The sequence below is a fragment of the Gekko japonicus genome, unplaced genomic scaffold, assembly GCF_001447785.1.
Source record: "Gekko japonicus isolate JY-2015 unplaced genomic scaffold, Gekko_japonicus_V1.1 scaffold170, whole genome shotgun sequence".
Classification (NCBI taxonomy): Eukaryota; Metazoa; Chordata; class Lepidosauria; order Squamata; family Gekkonidae; genus Gekko; species Gekko japonicus.
The window spans coordinates 131,165-150,431 of NW_015160212.1; the positions used below are offsets into that span (position 1 = coordinate 131,165).

The 19,267-nt window shown below is 48.8% G+C and overlaps 1 protein-coding gene across 3 annotated transcripts in view; it reads left to right on the plus strand.

Moving 5' to 3' along the window:
• Positions 1-5,999: 5,999 nt before the first annotated feature.
• CARM1 (coactivator associated arginine methyltransferase 1) overlaps positions 6,000-19,267 on the plus strand; it is an 89,720-nt gene continuing 76,452 nt past the window's right edge. For all 3 annotated transcript variants that reach the window (XM_015409915.1, XM_015409924.1, XM_015409932.1), the window contains exon 1: positions 6,000-6,212. In XM_015409915.1, coding sequence (XP_015265401.1) covers positions 6,062-6,212 — 151 coding nt within the window. In that variant the 5' untranslated portion in view covers positions 6,000-6,061. The remainder of the gene's footprint in view (positions 6,213-19,267) is intronic.

A 19,267-nucleotide genomic window follows, 5' to 3' on the forward strand; every position in this document is an offset into this window, starting at 1 on the left:
TTTCAGCACCTGAGAACAGGAGCAGGAGCTGACCGGATCCTGATAAGGACATCAAGTGTCAGCCTTCCACTCTCTCCATCTGACAAATGGGCCAGTCCCTATACAATAGAACAAATGGACATAAATCCAGCATTTAAAACCGCAACACTCAAAAACCAGTGGGAGAATATTTTAATCTTCCAAGTCATTCCATTGCTGATCTAAAAGTGTCAATCTTCAACAGGGGTCATTTAGTAGAAAAAGAGGTGCAGGAGCTTGTGACGACCCCTTAACTGGGGAGGTCTGGTTTTACTTTAAACGTGTTCTTTATGTTTTGTTCTAATGTGTATATCCGGCTGCCACCAGGAAATTTAAGGCTTTCCAAACCTTTATCCTATAATATTTCTATCACTGGTCGAGGTTTTAGGCTTTCATGAGGGTCTATGTGTTTCATGAGAAATTATTTCTTTCAGAGCTGGCAGACTTAAATAAAAGAAGATTTACTGAAGTAATTCGTAAATAACAGGATAGGACTCTGTATCTAGGAATGGGTAAATACTGAACAAGTGCTTTAGGTATTTCACACACTTTTCTCTCCACTGTCAGGGATCTTGGCATGTAACTTTGTAACACTAACTCAAGGTAATGTAAGTTCACTGTTTCTCCAGTCTGTCACTCAGACATTCTTATAACTTTTCTTCTTCTCTGAACAACGTCAACAGACAGCTTAACTGTTTTCACACAGAACAGCTTCTCACTTCTTTCATACACAGAGCTTAACTGAACTCCTGCTTCTCTCACAAAACTCAGAACTTAACTAACTCCCTAACTGTCTTTATCAACTGTCCCTCTTCAACGGTCACTCTTGACTGACATACCCTTTCATCCACTAATTTTTACTTCCAAAACCCCTCCCCCTTTCTGCCAATCACCAATCACACCACTTGCCTGTTTCAACCACCCTAGACTATCTCTCACCGCCATGCAACCAAACTTTTAAAGACATACACGCACAAATAAACATGAAATCATTACAGAGCACATTAGCATAATTTATTTGCATAACTTATTTGCATATGCCACACACCCTGACATCACCGGAAGTGTGGCAGAAGGCAACACTCTGTAGGCTGGATCTCTCAGGCTCCACTGGACTGTTTTGGATTGCTAGCTATTGGGGGGGGGACATGCAGATCTGTCCTCACAGAGGAGGGAGAGCTTGTACCTGAATAAAACTTGGTCTTAAAGATGCCACTGGACTGTTTTGGATTGCTAAGTATGGGGGGGGGACAACGTGCAGATCTGCCCTCACAGAGGAGGGAGAGCTTGTACCTGAAGGCTCTGCCTTCAGGAGGGGGGCTCTGCAATTTACCTGGCTGCTTCTTGCTCCTCATGGCCCGACTGAGGGATGCTGGGAGCAGGGGGTGGGGCTTGTTGCATATGCCTGCCCCCTGTCCTCCTTACTGCCGGAGCTCCACTCCTATGCACTCCCACAGGAAATGACCCCTGAATTCTTCAAAGAAAGAAATTTTGAGGGAAAATTACAACGCGAGATTGCTGAACCTAATTCACAGGTTCAGAACAAGTGACCCCCGAGGACTGAATAGGGACATAGGATTTTTATCTCACTACAGATACTAATTTTCTGCCCCCAGGCATTTCCCCTCTGTTCTAATCAAGCTGACTACAATGTCCACTGTGTTGAAGTCAAGGACTTTATGTTGTCTCCTGCCTCAACGTTCAGAGGGGGACTAAACATAGAGTCAGAGTAATCAAGAGGCCAGGCCCAATCACACTTTCCTTTCTGTTTCTCTGAAACTATCCTTTGAGGTGTAGAATGCTAATCACAGGGTGAACTTCCTTCCTTCCACCTTTGATCCCTCTCGCACACACCTTGCCAGAATGCTCCTTCATGAATGAAGGACATGCTTTTCTGCATCTGCATCCATCCTAGCTAGATAGAATATACTATCCTATCCCTACTCTATACTGTCTAGAATAGAGTTCCCTATAATAAAGAACTCTCATTAGCTTGAAATAATAAAAGAGGCTCCATGTAAAATAAATAAATAAATAAATGTAACTTTGTTCTCATCAGAACTCACACAGAGGATGGAAAAGCTTCACTGTGTGGTAAGCCTTGTACATGCACTCTGCTAAGTTATTAATGATTCCTGGCTGTAACAAACCGGAGAATCTAACACATTGTACCTCTGCATCCTTTACAAGCGTACTTTACTCTTCCCACTTTTTGAGGACAAAAGGAGTCAGATCTACATCCACTCTACTGTATCTGATGAAGGGTGCTTTGACTCTCAAAAGCTTCTACTCTGAAAATTGTTGGTTTCGAAGACGTTTCCGTGGTCATGTGGCCGGCATGACTAGACGCCGAGGCACACAGAACACTGTTACCTTCCCACTGAAGCGGTACCTATTTATCTACTTGCAATTTCTTGCTTTTGAACTCCTAGGTTGGCAGGAGCTGGGGCCAGACACGGGAGCTCACTCCATCACACGGCACTCGGATCTTGAACTGCTGAACTACCGACCTTCCAGTCTGCAGTTCAGCATCTTAACCACTTGAGCTACTGGACTCAAATCTAATTGCATTAGAAGATGATGGTTGCGAAGTTTACTGTAGATATAAATCACATTCTCAACCATGTGCTTAACTTTTAAAATGCTGAAAGGGAAAACAGAGCTGGGCAAAGTGTGAGTTCCATGGCCATTCTGTCATTAGCACTGCCAACTCCAGGTTGGGATATACCAGGAGATTTCGGGTGTGGTGTGGGGAGAGTCCACTCTCCAAAGCTATCATTTTCTCCAGGGGAACTGATCTCTGTAGGCTGGAGATGAGCTGTAATTCTGGGGAACCCCCAGGTCCCACCTGGAGGATGGCATCCAGTTCGGATTGCACCATGCCAGTCTTTTCTACTGTTCCTCCAGGGCCATGCAACACGCCTCCTACTGGGGCTCAGATGAGACTTGTTGTTGTTGTTCAATCGCACATTCGAGTCTGACTCTTCGCGACCCCATGAACCAGATCACGCCAGGCCTTCCTGTCTTCCGCCGTCCTCTAAAGTTTGCTCAATTTCATGTTCGTTGCATCGATGACACTGTCTAACCATCTCATCCTTTGCCGTCCCCGTCTTCTTTGACCTTCAATCTTTCCCAGCATCAGGGTCTTCTCCAGTGAGTGCTCCCTTCTCATTGGGTGGCCAAAGTATTTCAGCTTCAGTATCTGGCCTTCCAGGGAACAGTCAGGGTTGATTTCTTTTAGGATTGACTGATTTGATCTTCTTGCAGTCCAAGGGACTCTCAAGAGTCTTCTCCAGCACCATAGTTCAAAAGAATCTATTCTTCAGCACTCAGCCTTCCTTATAGTCCAACTCTCGCAGCCATACATGACTACTGGGAATAACATTGCTTTGACCATGCGGACTTTTGTTGGCAGGGAGATGTCTCTACTTTTTATCATGCTGTTTAGGTTCGCCATTGCTTTCCTACCAACGAGCAGGAGTCTTTTAATCTCATGGCTGCTGTCACAGTCTGCGGTGATCTGGGGTCCCAGGAACATGAAGACTAGCATTTTGCTATGTTTAAGGAGGATCCCTTCCAAATCCCTTTTCTGCGTTCGATATGGACTTGCTCTCTCTCTCTCGCCACTGTCCATGTGCACCCCACAGGAGGACGTGAACCACTTTTCTTAGGAATACTGTGCAAGCAGTTGAGATGTCACAGGGATGCCAGCCTCCAGGTGGGACCTGGGGATCTACCGGACTTACAGCTCATCTCCAGACGACCAAGATCAGTTTCCCTGGGGAAAATGGATGCTTTGAAGGGTGGATTCTGTGGCACTGTACCCCTCTGAGGTCCTGGTTCTCCCCAGGCTCCATCCCCAAATCTCCAGGAGTTTCCCAGCCTTGATCTGGTAACCCTACCCCCCCCCCCATCTCCCATCTGTGGCCCGGGGGGACCTAGCAACCCTAGCTGAGAGGGATGAGGGCAGTTTTCGGGTTTTGTAACGGAAGGTGTTGTGTCCGCTGACCGCCACCAGGGGCCAGCGAACACTCCAGAGCTTGACTCTGGAGGAACAATGGGGACTAGGCTCCTGGTCTCTCCACTGGGGGACCAATGGGACCGTGGCGGGAGATTTAAACCCACCAACGGGACCTAGGGGTGTGTCCCCAGGTGTGTATATAGTTGGCCAGCCGGCCGTTTGTCTTGTTGTGTACCAGTAAACCATGCTGATCACTACATCAGCCTCAGTGGTTTCTTCATGCGTTTAACCCACTACACTTCAGAAGGGGTCAAAGAAAGTCAGCTCAGGGTTGGGAAATACCTGGAGGCTTTGGAGGTGGGGCCTGAGAAGGGTACTGTTTGGGGCATAATGCCATAGAGTCCGATTTCCAAAGTGGCCGTTTCCTCCAAGAGAACTGATCTCTGTCACCTGGAGATCAGTTGTAATAGTAGGAGGTCTCCAGCCACCACCTGAAGGTTGCAAAATACAAATTGGGGGACACAGTTAGACCGCTACGCCCGGCTCGAACTGTGAAGCAAACCATTTGGGAGTGACAGGAGGCAGTGGTGTTCCATTATTGAACACGCCCTTCCGATAAGTGGTATCTGACCAAATTAACAGAAGGTTGTCAGCTCTTGAAAAAAGGGTCTTCTCAAAACGGTCTTTCTCGATCGTCTGTTGGGATTTGCTCAAGAGTTCTGCTTGAAGCCCTTGTTCCAAGCACCACAGGAGATCAACCTGTATACTGTGCATATTTAGGAGGACTTCAGCCTGTATATTGTGCATTACATACTCATCATTGGGTGGTACCTCAATTGGTGACAACGATTGCTTTTTGAATTGTTCATGCCTTGTATGATACATTCTGATACCTTCTACCTTAAAGTAAAGGTAAAGGTTTCCCTTGCTCGAAAGCCAGTCGAAGCTGGCTCTAGGGGGCGGTGCTAGTCTCCACTTCCAAGCTGAAGAGCCAGCGCTGTTCGAAGACGTTTCTGTGGTCATGTGGCCAGCATGACTAAATGCCAAGGCGCACAGAACACTGTTACCTTCCCAGTGAGGTGGTACCTATTTATCTACTTGCAATTTCTTGCTTTCGAACGGCTAGGTTGGCAGGAGCTGGGGCCAGTTTGGTGTAGAGGTTAAGTGCGCAGACTCTAATCTGGATGACCTTGGGCAAGCCATAGTTCTGATAAGAGCTGTTCTTGAAAATGAGCAGTTTCTGTCAAGAGCTCTCTCAGGCCCACCTACCCCACAGGGTGTCTGTTGTGGGGAGGGGAAGGGGAAGGTGTTTGGGTACTGAACGGCAGGGTATAAATCCAATCTCTTTTTCTTCCCTCACGCGGCACTAGGGTCTCGAACTGCTGAACTACAGAGCTTCCGGTCTGCAGCTCCGCGTCTTACCCCCTGAGCCACCGTGACCGATGCTCCCTCTAAGCTGTGGAGTCCTGTGAGCAAAAATTCTACGTTGTGAGATGCCGGCATTAAAGTTGTGAGCGAGCGATTTGGCTACTGCATAAATCAGTTTGCTCTGGAGCCCTCCTTCCAGAGTGAAGGCAAAAAAGGTGTGAGCCGGAAGCTAAAAAACTGTGAGCTGGCTCACACTCACTCAGCATAGAGGGAACACTGAGTCCGCGACCCCATCTTCTGCCTTGCTAGTTTATAAATTCTATTGAATTCCTATTATTAATTATCTATAGGTTGGATCAAATTGTTCTACCGCAACACGGGCGATATACTATTAGCCAGTTCTGCTTCACGGTGTCCTTTGCAATCTTCTGTACCACCGGGAGGTTGGCAACCCCTATGTTGATCCGCGTTTCACCGCCTCCAGACGAGCGGGGGGCGGCAACGCGCCGCGTGAGCGGGCCGGTCCTCCCCGCACGCAGGGGGCGCTGTCGCCCTCCCCCCCCGTCCCCCGCACTGCGCTTCCGCCGCCGGCCGCCGGCCGCCAGGCAGGGGAGGCGGGAACTTCCGGCGCGACGCCTTCCGCCCTCCCGGCCCCCGTGTGTGTGTGTGTGTGTGTGCGCGTGTGCCGCCGCGGAGCGGGTCTGGGATGCCAAGATGGCGGCCTCGGCGGTGTCGGTCTTCCCCGGCGTGCGGCTCCTGACCATCGGCGACGCCAACGGCGAGATCCAGCGGCACCAGGAGCAGCAGGCGCTCCGCCTCGAGGCCCGCACCGGCCCCGACGCCGCCTGCCTGGCCCTTTACAGCCGTGAGTCGGGGAAGGGGGGGGTCTCCCTCGGTCTCCCTCCCTCCCTCCCTCCCTCCGCGGGAAGGCGGCGGGCGCGGGCGCACAAGGGGGCGGGGGGCTCCCTCGGCCGCGGGGCCGCACGTGCTGCTGCGGGGGAGCGGCTGGCCGGTGGCGGCCGCAGCATCCTTTGCCGTCCTGGTTGGGGGCGGCTGCGGGAAGACCTCGGGGAGGGGGCCGGTCTTGGAGAACTTGGGGCTGGCGGCGGCTTTTTCTGCCTCCAGGGGGGCGCCTGCGGGTGATCCCCCCCCCTCACCCCCACGCACATCTTTCAGGCATCAGGTTGTGCAAAAGTTTCTGGCGACTCCGGTGGCCCGGCGTCCCTCTGGCACTCTTGACCAGAAAGACGGAGGAGGCGTGATAATGCCGGGGGGGGGGGGCGCTGCCGCCTTTTCGAAATGGGTCCAGCTGTCAGACGTCTGTTCCTTGGTTTGCTTCGTTCCATTCATTAATCGCCTGTCCCAGCGACAGATTAACCATGAAGCAGGCGAAGCACGTGCTTAGGGCACCAGGGCCAAAGGGGGCACCACAAAGTTGGGAAAAGAGTGAAAAGGAAAAACAACCACGAATGAAGATTTGTAAAAAAAAAAATATTGATAAAACTAGTGCACATTGATCATGGTGCACCCTAGGGTTATCTTCTGTGTTTTGTTGGCGAGGTGCAGTGTCATAGGCTGTGACACCAAGATTGGTCAGTGTTTAGGGCACCAGTGAGCCTTAATCCGCCCCTGGCCTGTCCCCACAGTTGTGGAGCTCTAGGCGATGTGCAGAGTCCTGAAAGCATTAAAAACCACATCCTCCGACAACAGACGGTAATGAAAAGTGAGTGGTGAAAATTTTGTCGCTCCCTTGCCGTATGTGGTATGTGAGTGCTTCACACGTTCAGGTGGAGAGTAAGTTCTGTAAGGAATAAGGGTTGGGTGCCAGCCATGATGTTAACCATTGCGGCCCTCAACCAAAGTTGGATCTCCCCTGCCCTGCGGCTGGTTTTTCTTTAGACGCGTTTTATCAGTAAGTGACGTGAATGGTCGACTGTGGTTTTCTGACAGAAGAAAGTGAGACAGGATCGTTTTTAAAAGTCAGATCAAGAGGAGTTAGCCTTGTTTGTCTGTTGCTGCAAACAGTAAAAACTCAGTAGCGCCTTTAAGACTGACAAACTTTATGGTAGCGTAAACCTTCGAGAATCACAGCTCTCTTCGTCAGATGCATCTGAAGAAGAGAGCTGTGTTTCTCGAAAGCTTATGTGGCAACAAAGTTTGTCAGTCTTAATGGCTCTACTGGGCTTTTTACTATTAAAAAGTTAGGACAGTGAATGAGAGGGACTGTGATGCAGCATCTTTAAAGTACTGTTGTGCACACAAATGCAAACCATGGGAGATGAATATTGATCTGCAGCTCCAACGGGGTCATTGCTGACAGGTGTTCTGAAAGGACGATGGAGTAGGTTGACTGTTGGAAGAACATACTTTGCCCCAGTCTTTAAATTTTGCAGTGGTATTTCACAAGCCTTTTCTGTCTTGTATTCAAGTCAGCGTCTTTAGGTGTACTTTCTTTTGGAAGTATTCCTGCTACTGTAGTAACGATAGTAATAATGTTTAGGTGTAAAAATCCTTCACACGTGTTATTTGAGCAATCGTGATTGAGTAAATGAATTATCTTCGTATTGTACATGGTGAGGTAGATTGATCTGAGTGATAAATGAAGTGAATTTAGAGTCATATTTTATTTTGCTTTTTAAAAGCTTAAGTCAGGATGGGATGCTTGAGATTCTAATGATCTTTTGATTTAAGTGGGACTGCAATTCCTGGTTTAGAGCCCTCACTTTTTAGCCATCAACAGATCTAGCAACAGTTTGACCAAATTGATCAGGCTTGGATCTGTTTGCTCAGAAATAAATGTCATTCCGTTCAATGCAGCACAATTCCAAGTAAGCAAGTAGAGGATTGCAGCCCTTTGTTTCCAGGCAAAAATCCCTCATAGAGGAAGGGATAGTGTAGAAGTCGGGGCAAGAAGTCAAGGACTCTTTACCAGTGGAAAAGTTGTGACAACTTGGGGAGCCCTTGGGCGGGGGAAGGTTCTTTGAAATGTTTTCTGTTTTGGAATGGAGAGAAATGCTTTTTAAGAAAAGGTGTTACTCATTCACAGCGTGCAGTAAAAAAAACCCTTTAATGTAAGGTAAGTGTTAGATGATGACGATGATTCCTAAGCTTCCTGTAGAGAGAGAACATATTTTCAACATTACGTTTATTTTTAAAATGTGCGTAATTTTGATAGCAATTAATGTGCTATAATGTGTTTAATTATAAGACACGATCAAAGAGTCTAGTGTTTGATGTGCTAGTTTTATTCCTAAGAATGTTTGAGAGAGTTTCTGCCCAGATAACACGATCACTTTTGTTTACTCCAGAATTTGTTTTGCTTTTCATTATTTGTCTGCTGCTCAGGTGGCGAAGATGCATGTGCTGTAGTAGCGTAGGGTGAGGCAGTTTGCAGTTTTCTGTCAAGTGATACATGCATTGCAATTTGGCTTGTAGAAAACACAGACATTTATACTTCAAACATCATATATGTGCCCAAACGGTACAATTCTATACAGTAAAAATTTGTAATAGCAAGCTAGAAATTATATACTAAGATTTTATGTGATGAAATAAATAAAACAAGGATTTGCAGGAGTGCCTTGAAAAGGTTATCCTTCTATAAACAGCTGCTTCTAGCCCTTAGGAAGAACAGTCCAGGTTGCGTCTTGAATCACCTTCATGTGGTTCACAAGCACCGAAATGTGATTTTAAGTAGCATTCCTACTTGACGATGATTTTCATGTGGGAGATGGAAATGGGGCAGTTGTGGGGAAAGGTTTGAACAGATTACATCTGTAGCTGTGGAGTTGTGTAATGTGGACACTGCAGTGTTTCTGAGTGACTTGGTCCCGTGTACTTGTACCCCTCCTGTGCCGTCCAGGGACTCCTCCTCCTACACCTCCTCCTCCTGGGCCTGTGCTGTGTGGGTTCATTAGAGGAAATCTAAAAACATCTGAAGAAGTGAGCCCTGACTCACCGTAGCGCATGCTGGAATAAATGTTGCTGGTCATCGAGGTGCCACTGGACTCCCGTTTGAGAAATCAGTGCCGTGCCCTTCATTAGATCTTGTCAAAAATCTCTTAATTAGTGAGCAAGCCTTTGAGTTAGCCATCATTTTCCATCTTACCCGAATACTAAGGAAAAACAGAAAAAGGGAATGGCCAACTTTATCCTTTCTTGTCTTTGTTTGATTTTGTTGAACGTGAACATTTCTGAGCCATTAGAAAGCTTCTTTGTTAATTTGATATGCTGCTCCTAATAAAGTTTTTTTTTTTGGGGGGGGGTTATAAATTTGTCTCTTTTCAGCTTCATATAGTCTTAGGCTCCTGGCCAGAGGCCCCTTTCTTTCTCCAAATATTGTAGTTCCTGAACAAAATCCATTAGTTGATCTCTCAAGAATAGTCTTGTCTGTTTCATTCGGTAGATAACCCAGGCCATCTCTGAAGGGAAATGCATTTCCCTGACCAAATCTATTGCTATTATTTATTCAATATCAGAGTTAAAAGGGATATCCCGGGTCATCTAGTCCAACCACCTGCTAACACACGAACTACAGCTATAATATCCTGACCAAGTAGGTATCCAGCCAATACTTAAAAATCTGTAGCAATGAAGAATCTCACAAAGGAGACTTTCCCAGAGTGAAACACACCTCCCCATCAGTGTTCCCTCTAAGCTGAGTTAGTGTGAGCTAGCTCACAGTTTTTTAGCCTCCAGCTCCCATATTTTTATGTTAGCTCAGGAAGGATGGCTCCAGAGCAGACTAATTTATACAGTAGCCAAATCACTCACTCGCAACTTTAATGCCAGTAGCTCACAAAGTAGAATTTTTGCTCACTAGACTCCATAGTTTAGAGGGAGCATTGCTCACCATCGGGAAATTCTTCCTCAAATTTAAATAAAACCTCCTTTGCTGTAGTTTATATGCATTTGTCTGAGTCCTGCCTTCCAACACAACTGAAAATATATATGCACCCTATCCTCTGTATTGAATTATGTGGAATTATGTTTGAGTAATAGAGCTCCTAAACATTGCAAATTTCATTTTTGGGGACAGGCCGTGGCTCAGTGGTAGAGCATCTGCTTCGCATGCAGAAGGTTCCAGGTTCAATCCCTGGCATCTCCAGTTGAAAGGGCCAGGTGGTGAGTGAAAGTGAAAGACCTCTCTGCCTGAGACCCTGGAGAGCCACTGCCCGTCTGAGTAGACAGTAGTGACCTCGATGGACCGATGGTATGATTCAGTATAAGGCAGCTTCATGTTCACATTGTTCTGCTCCTGAGATCTGTCTTTTTAAACTGAAGCTTTGGTCAATGCTCATCCTCCTTTCCAAAGCTATAACAGAACTGTACAGTTGGAAGAAACTGCATGTATCCTCATGCCTGTTCAGTCTTTCTTGAAGATCTCCAAGGAAGGAGAATACTAGTTGGATTAAACAGAAGCAAAAGGTTCTGCTTTGTGCCTTTGTGTAACATTGTAGTATAAACTTGCTCTGTGGAAGAATTGCTTGTGTTCTTTGAAATACCGGATTTTGTATCTTCCAAGATCTGAAAGCGAAGCTGGTGGGACTGGAGTTTCTCGCCTGCCTCTTTTGCTGCAGCCCACTGAGGGCCCCCCGACTTTATTCCTGAGGGTCAGAGGACCTTCGTGAACAGCATAAACTGGTAAATATCTGGTAATGGGGAAGAATCAACAGGAAACGCCACATTCCCTCAGATGGCTGGCATACCCTTCTGTTGCTGGAAACAGGCAAGTGGATAAAAGCCGGTTTGTGTTTCCTGCATTCTTTTGGTGGGGCAAGGACTAAGTCCTTTGGATTTTCCTTCCAGACAACCTTGGTCTTGTAGGCTTCCTCTAAATCATAGAATCATAGAGTTGGAAGGGACCTCAAGGGTCATCTAGTCCAGCCCCCTGCACAATGCAGGAAATTCACAAATACTTCCCATACCCACACACCCAGTGACCAGAAGATGATAAAGACCCTCCAGGATCTCTGGCCAAACTGGTCTGGAGAAACATTGCATCCTGACCCCAAAGTGGCGATCAGCATTACTTTGGGCGTGTGAGGAAGGGCCACGGGAACTAAGCTTGGAAGCAACCCTTCCTGCCCTAAGTTCAGAGATAGCGAAGTGATACAAAAGAACTCTACCTGAGACTCCTGGAGTGCAGCTGCCTGTCAGAGTCTGACAGTGCTGAGCTTAGTAGACCAGCAATCTGACTCTTTGTAAGGTAGCTCCTTGTATTCATAGGATTGGTGCAGTTTAGTGACATTTGCCATAAAAGTAGTCTCTCTGGGTTCAACACAGTTTTGTTGCTCAGTTATAAAAAGTCAGAAATATCAGTTGTCGGCTTGACCTTGTAGAGCTCTCTCATTGCCTATAAATCAGATGGAACCATGTGGGGGCTTGGATCTTTACAGACCTGAATGATGAAGGAACATTTTTTAAACTTCTGATGAGGCTATTAATGATTGCAAAGCTAAGCAGAATTCACACCGTCAAAATGTTTGTTCCTGTGGAAAATTCTATCCTCTTGCTCAAAACATTCCAGCAGACGTGTTTCCCCTCCTGTTCCCCTCTCACACTCTCGAAATATCGTTGACTGGCAGAAAATCTTGGACAACCAATGTTGATTTCCATTCTGGATTCCTGAGGCACCGTTTGACCAAAGAGGAACTGGGGCCCTCCAGCATTAAGCATATTGTGAAACTTTGGAGCTGATCAATTGGAGGTGTCTTTTAAAAAGCCCTGGTTACTTATTGAAAGGATGTTCACAGCATAATTGCCGTTATAGAAGACAGTGTCTGGATCCTGAGGGTGGGTCTGTCCTTAAGATGCTAAATTTAAGCCAGTTTTGTGAACCACCCTGTGGGGTAGAGGAGCAGCTGATGTAAAAGTCTAATCCCAGGTACTTCCACAGTTGCAACCTGCTTGACAAAAAGGCACACACACATACACACCCAATGGCAGAAGTACCTTTTCCAAAATGGAAAAACTGCAGTCTCCATAGGATCTGTTACACTAGGAAAAAGAGATTTGTATAGCCAATACGAGACTTGCAGAAACTCTGAAAACAGCATATACCACCATGGTTATATTTATCAAATGCAGAACTCCCCCCCCCCCCCCCAGGGATCTAACAGGCTTTGGGGGAAAAAATGAAATATTTAATCCCTAACTCAGACTTCAGGTGGCTCACAAAACACCAGAAGCTGCATCACCCAAGCAGTGTTCCCCTGAGACAGGTATTTGTAGATGGATGCTGGTTGGAATCAGCGTCGAAAGGTGGCTCAGTGGTAGAGCATCTGCTTGGCATGCAGAAGGTCCGGGGTTCATCTCCGGTTAGAACAATCAATTCGTAGGTGATGTGAAAGGTCTCTGCCCGAGACCCTGGAGAGCAGTCTGAGTAGGCAATACTGACCTCGATGGACCAAGTGTCTGATTCAGTATAAGGCAGCTTCATACGCAGGTGAGGTACCGAGCCAGTTGCAGAGACCAAAAACGAACCGGGAGTAGAAGAAGAGGAGACTGGATTTATACCCCGCCCTTCACTACCCAAAGGTGTCTCAGAGCGGCTTACAAACTCCTTCCCCTTCCTCCTCCCCACAACAGACACCCTGTGAGGTAGGCGGGGCTGAGAGAGCTCTTGACAGAAACTGCTCTTTTTCAAGGACAGCTCTTATCAGAGCTACGGCTTGCTCAAGGTCATCCAGCAGGTGCAAGTGGAGGAGTGGGGAATCAAACCCAGTTCACCCAGATTAGAGTCCGCACACTTAACCACTACACCAAACCGGCTCTCAGTAATGTTTCTTTTTTTCTTTAACAGGTTTTTATCCCCTTTTTTTCCATATATTGATCAGCTTCCAAAAATGTAATATATAATAGAACAGTTAAAATACTGAAACACTGTACTCTCTGGCCCCGAGTTCTAGTTGTAGGAGGAGTGCATGGAGAGACGTGTCCTTCGCAGTTTTTTTCATTAGACAAGAAGGCATCCCTTCGTAAACTCACAAGCTCTTAAGGTTATTATACGCTTGCATTAAGTTCAGTTTTAATTTTAAATCAGGTTATTTTTGAAAGATAACTATCGCTGAAACGAATGAAATGATCCAAATTTTTAATTAAAAAAAAACTATTTACACCTCCTGTTTTTTCTTCCTACCACCCATTTTGTTTTCAGCCGTCTTATGAGGCATGTGGATTGAAAGTTAGTGACTGACCCAGGGCTACCTCCAGGGGACTTACCACGCCTGAGCAAGGATTAAAACCTGTGGGTCTCAAGCCCAAGTATAGTTATCACCATGGCTGCCAACTCTGGATTGGTGAATTCCGGGATATTTGTGGGTGGGGCCGAGAGAGGATGGGGTTAAGGGAGGGGAGGGACTTCAGCAGAGTATAATACCATAGAGTCCACCCTCCAAAGCAGCCATTTTCTCTGCTACTTTCTGTGCCACAATTGAAGGCTGTTTTTATTGTTATGTCTTGGGATTGCTAATGGATTTGAGCCTGCTCAGACAACGGGCTTGACTCGTCTACTGTTGCAAAGTTGAGAAGGTACCAGATAGAGATCTGTGCACGCGTTTACCTGTACTGTATAGCTGAGGCCTGCATTGCGGGAAGGGCGGGGTATAAATGCGATAAACAAATAAATAAATTATTCCTGCCTTTGCAAATCAGACAACGGCATGATGCAATTAAAAAAAGGCAAACTGCCGCTTACAGTAGCATGTTTTTGGATTCAGTCATCACAAGACCACTTCTAGTTGATGATCAGTGGACCTGTATCCCTGCTGCTGCTATTACTGTAAGCAGGGGTCATTTCCTGCAGGAGCATGCAGGAGCAGAGCTCAGGCAGTAAAGAGCCCAGGGGGTGGGCACATGCAACAAGCCCCACCCCCCGCTCCCAGCAGCCCTCAGTCAGAGCAAGAAGCAGCCAGGTAAGTTGTAGAGCCCCCCCCCCCCCCCGGTCCAAAACAGTCCAGTGGAGCCTGAGCGGTGGTTATGGCCTTCTGACACACTTCCGGTGATGTCAGGGGGTGTGGCATATGTAAATAAGTTATGTTAATGAGTTATGCTGATGAGCTCCTGCACCTCTTTTTCTACGAAATGACCCCTGACTGTAAGTGTGCTGCCCTGTCTTGAGAAATCCCTCATTCTATGCTATCAGACCCAGATGCCAGATGCATACCTAACTAACGTAAAATTTTGTCCCTTAAAATATTTTGAGTAGAGTTTAATCATTTTAAAACTGTCACATATAATTTGAAAGTCATGGTAGTTTAACATTAAAACATTGTTTTTAGAAGAAGAAGAGATTGGATTTATATCCCACCCTTCACTTGGAGTTTCAGAGCGGCTTACAAACTCCTTTCCCTTCCCCATCCCCAAAACAGACACCCTGTGAGGTGGGTGGGGCTGAGAGAACTCTGACACAAACTGCTCTTTCAGGAACAGCTGTGCAGTTCGGTTTGTGTCATGTCTGGTTTGCGAACCACGAACCATCACAAACTTTTAGCTGCCAAATGAACCAGTTCAGTTTGTGAGGTTTGTGATGTGGTAGAGCTCTCCCCCCCACCCAGCATGCAAGAGACACCAAACTTGCAGGAGATCTCTGGATGACTCTCCTCTACCTGCCCTCCAAGTTTGGTGAGGATTAGATATACAAGGTTCGAGTTATAGCCCACCAAAGAAGGCACCCCCAAGAAAGTGCTTTCTGGAGAAATGACAGCTCACAGGCGGTCATTTTGACAGGAGCAGGTTCAGGAGTCTATTGAATGGATCCTGTGCAAGCTAAAGTTACCAGAGTTGCAGGGAACCTTGTTCAGATGCTCCTCTACATGCCCTCCAAGTTTACCGCCCCCTGTTGCTTTGAAGTTTAGTAAACATTTAGATTCAGTGGAGGCAGTCTGTCTGGAAATGTTTCCGTGAACACACAAACCACCACAAACAACTTGAAAACTCGCAGAAAGTTCGTGCTGGTTGACCTGCCACAAACTCACTTCGCAAACCACAAACTGGCCAAAATTCATCACAAAGTTTAGTTCGTGACCCGTTTTGTGCCCAACCCTACTTCTGTTGGAGAGAACTAGGAGGAAAGGCTTAGATCTAGTGGTAATTTTTGGGGATGGAAGGTGTTCCAGTCTGCAGAAGGTGACTTCTTCACCCCCTCTTTCTGCAGTCTCCAGTCCCCCCCCCCCAAATGCTGCTTTTGGGGGACAGTACCCCTAGGAACAGCATGGGGGGGGGCTGTTCAGAGGTCCACAGCAGGTGGGCGGAATTGGTGAATTTGCTGTCCCTCTTCTGTCTGTGAAAGTTCTCCAGTGGATCTAAGTGAGAAACTTCCTTCTGAACGTAAAGACCAATATTGAAACTTAAGACAGCAGATAGTGAAAAAGAAAAGATGGCATCTGGCCACTGTTGACACTTCTTCTGCTGGGAGCAAAGGCTGGCCTGGCAGCTTGTCAAAAGTAATTCTGTTGGTCAGTCATACAGACTTGAGCTCTGTTCTTCCAGATTCAGGGCAGTCGACTGGACTACCCTGGCTGTCATGCGGTAAATATGATTCCCCGGTGAGCTGTAGGTGCTCTTTAGGGGAGCAGAGCACGTGGCCTATCCCTTGATGGCATTACATGAGAAGAGCCTAAGGTTTGGAGGGGCAGTCCACATCTCAGCAAATTTACTCAGAAGTCAGTCCTGTGTTAGTTATTTAACATTTTTATGCTGCTTTTCCACCTGGCTTCGTGTCCCCAAGGTGGCAAACAAAACATTAACACGAGCGTTAAAAACACGCAAATGCATATAAAGATATATGGGGGGTGGTGGTCAGCGAGGGAATGCCAAATGAAACAGGAAAGTCTTTGTGTGCTCGTGGAAGACAATGTCAGAAGCTTACTCCCAAGAAATTGTCATTAGGATTGTGGCCTTAAAACAGCTCTCGTTTCGTTCGGTTCGGAACGTAAGCCGAACATCCGGCTTGGCCCAAACGCTCGTTCTTGTGGCAAATGTTTTTGCACAGCCTCCTGGCCAGGAATCAGAAGGGAGAGATCAGCCATTGAAGGGCTCTTGTACCACTGAAGAGTTTTCTGCCAAGCTCCCAGGCAGGAGGTGAAACGTACTCAGGGTGTGCCGCAGGAAGGCCGTGTCCCACCCCAGCAGCCCTTTCCTCGGCTTCGCAGTGCCGGCCATGGGCCTTCCCCGAAATCTGGGGTTGGGGGAGGGGAGGGCAAGGCTGCCCAGTTGAAAGAAGTCACCCACTGGAAGGATGCTGACCTCTGAGGGCACGGTGGGGGCAGGCGTCTCAGCTGGTGGACCCAGCCTCGGTGTGCCTCCGCTCTGGCGGCCTTTTCGAATCTCTTTGAATCCCCTCTAGCATTCAGCCCTTTGTGCCGTGTGCTTGGAAGCCCAAGGCACATCTGCTGCTCTTTTATCACGCACAAAGGACTCGGAGGCCCAGCTTGACAGCCTAATTAATGTGCATGGGAGACGGTTTGCGCCGAAGCGCTTTCAAAAGGCAGCATCTTGAAAAGGCCGAGCGCTCCTTTCTAAGTCTTGAATTGTGTTCTTTACGAGGCCCTCAAGTGTTTGTGTGTGACTAAACCCCTTTCCTCGTATTGGTCCGGCCCTCATCCTTCCCGTCACGTTCCATCTGAAGCATTCTTCGTGTCCTGTCATGGCCGCTTGTGCCTTCAGGAGACAAAGCCCCATTGTGTTGATTCTCTCCAATAAAATGACTCCCCCTGAGCTCATGGACTTGTCTCTGACCCTTCCTTGAACTGGCAGCTCTTTGGATGGAGAGCGGGGAGGTTGCTGGCCTGGTCCTCCTCTCAAGACACGTCTACCCAGCATCGGGTGTCTTATTCCACCGAAGGGAGTATGGAAAGGAATGGAACTCGGAGCCTAAAGAGAGGCTTCTCGGAGAACTGCGCTTCGTTTGCATCCGTTATTCAGCGTCCTTGCTCAGTTTTTGCTGGTCTTTGCATTCCATGCGAAGGGGGTTCTACGGAGTTCGGAAATCTGGGCAAGAAAGAAAGGTTATATAGGCCTGGGGGGCGGTGGCTGGAGGCAAGAAGGATGCCACATTCTCCTGAATACTCTGTCTGCAGGTTCTTCTGATCTTTTGAACACATTCTTATATTCCCCCATACAGATAAGCCTACTTGAGTAGGCTTATGGCTGTGAGGCACCTGGCCTTTTTGCAGAGAAATACACTCCCTCTCCATCTCTAGCTTCCCTATACAGAGCAGTAAGCCTTCAGTCAGTCAGAGAACAGTCCAGTGCTCCCTCTAAGCTGAGTGAGTGTGAGCGAGCTCACTGTTTTTTAGCCTCCAGCTCACACCTTTCTCCTTCAGTGGGGGGAAGTCATCCAGAAACTGGTTAGGTCACGCCTCTGCTCGCTCGATAGGCTATGCAAATTTCTTTTGTTGCATAGCTCCTGTTGGAGTGGCCCTGGCTGACCTCTCCAGTTTCTGCATAGCCCTGCGCTTGATAGGTCGTCTGGAGCTCCTGCTCCAAGCCTTACAAAGCTAACAGCTTAGCAGAAAATAAGTTTTTAAATAAACAACTAACAGCCTTCAGCATCCTCCTTCCCTCCAGCAAATTGATACAGCTGAGGTCCGAAGGCGAGGGAACCTAGGACCCAGAGGAGGGCAGGAGGAAAAGAAGACCGGCCTCACAGCCTCCGGAACAAAGGAAGAGGAAGCATGGCCGCTACGAGGGACACAGAGGAGCAGCTGCCTAAAGTCCCCGAGGTCTCGGGAACTGGCCAGCAGAGTGTCCAGCGGCAGGGAATCGCGCCGCTGCCGGAGAACGCCAGCTCCTCCACCGCGGGACCGGCTGATCGCGAGGAGCCAGCCGCTCCCCGCGGAACCCCCCCGCACGTGGCGCAAGATGGCGGCGCCCTTCCACCGAGCGGCAAGCGGCCGCGGGAGAAGGCAACGAAGAAAAAGAAGCGGTCCCCAAGACCGGCTGGCGGAGCGGCCAGCAAGGGAGGATCGAAGGGCAAGCGCCGCGGGAAAGCCACGGGGCCGGCGAGCCCATCCGGTGAGCCCGTTCTTTCGGGGGGGGCCCCAGCAGTGGGGGGGCGGGACGGGACGGTTCCGACCCTTGGATCCCTTACTGCGCCAGCTCCGGGGATGCCCCGGCAGGGGACCAGCGGGCCCGCGCAGGATTCCCCCCACCCGGGGGGGGGCTCCCAGCCCAACACGAGCGGAGCCGTGGAGGATTCGCCCCGGCCGCGCGGGCCTCCCCAGACGGCCGGAGCGTCCGGGGAGTCGGGTTTGGGCAAGAGTTTTCCCCACCGCCCAGGCAGTTACCCACCGCCCCAGATCGGGATCGGGGGAACGACTGTGCCGGCGCCCCCGTTCGATGGCGCGACCCAGCCATTAGCGAAGAGCAAGGGGCAGGGGATGAGCTTTCCCACGCGGCCAGCAGAGCCTGCTCGCCCCAGCGGACCCGAGACACCGCAGGATGGCTTGTTGGGGCGGCCACTACAGGGGCCTTACGCCTGGGGGGGCATGGGGACCCCATGGGCGATGGCACCCACCTTCCAAGCGGCACCCCTGCAAGCGTGCTCACTGTTTCCCCAGTCCATACAGCCTCAGCATCCAATAGGGTCCCTGATGGCTGCTCCTGCGATGAATGCTTCACAGCTGGGGCTGACGGGGATGGGGCCTACACAGCCCGGTTTCTTCACACCTGGGCTCCCCTGGCACTATACGCCAGGACCTTGGCAACCCATTCCTTGGGGCCAAGCAACCCAGGCAGGGGGGGGGAACACACAAGGCCCGGTTCCCCAAGGCGCTCAAATGGGGCCTACACAGCCCGGTTTCTTCACACCTGGGCTCCCCTGGCACTATACGCCAGGACCTTGGCAACCCATTCCTTGGGGCCAAGCAACCCAGGCAGGGGGGGGGAACACACAAGGCCCGGTTCCCCAAGGCGCTC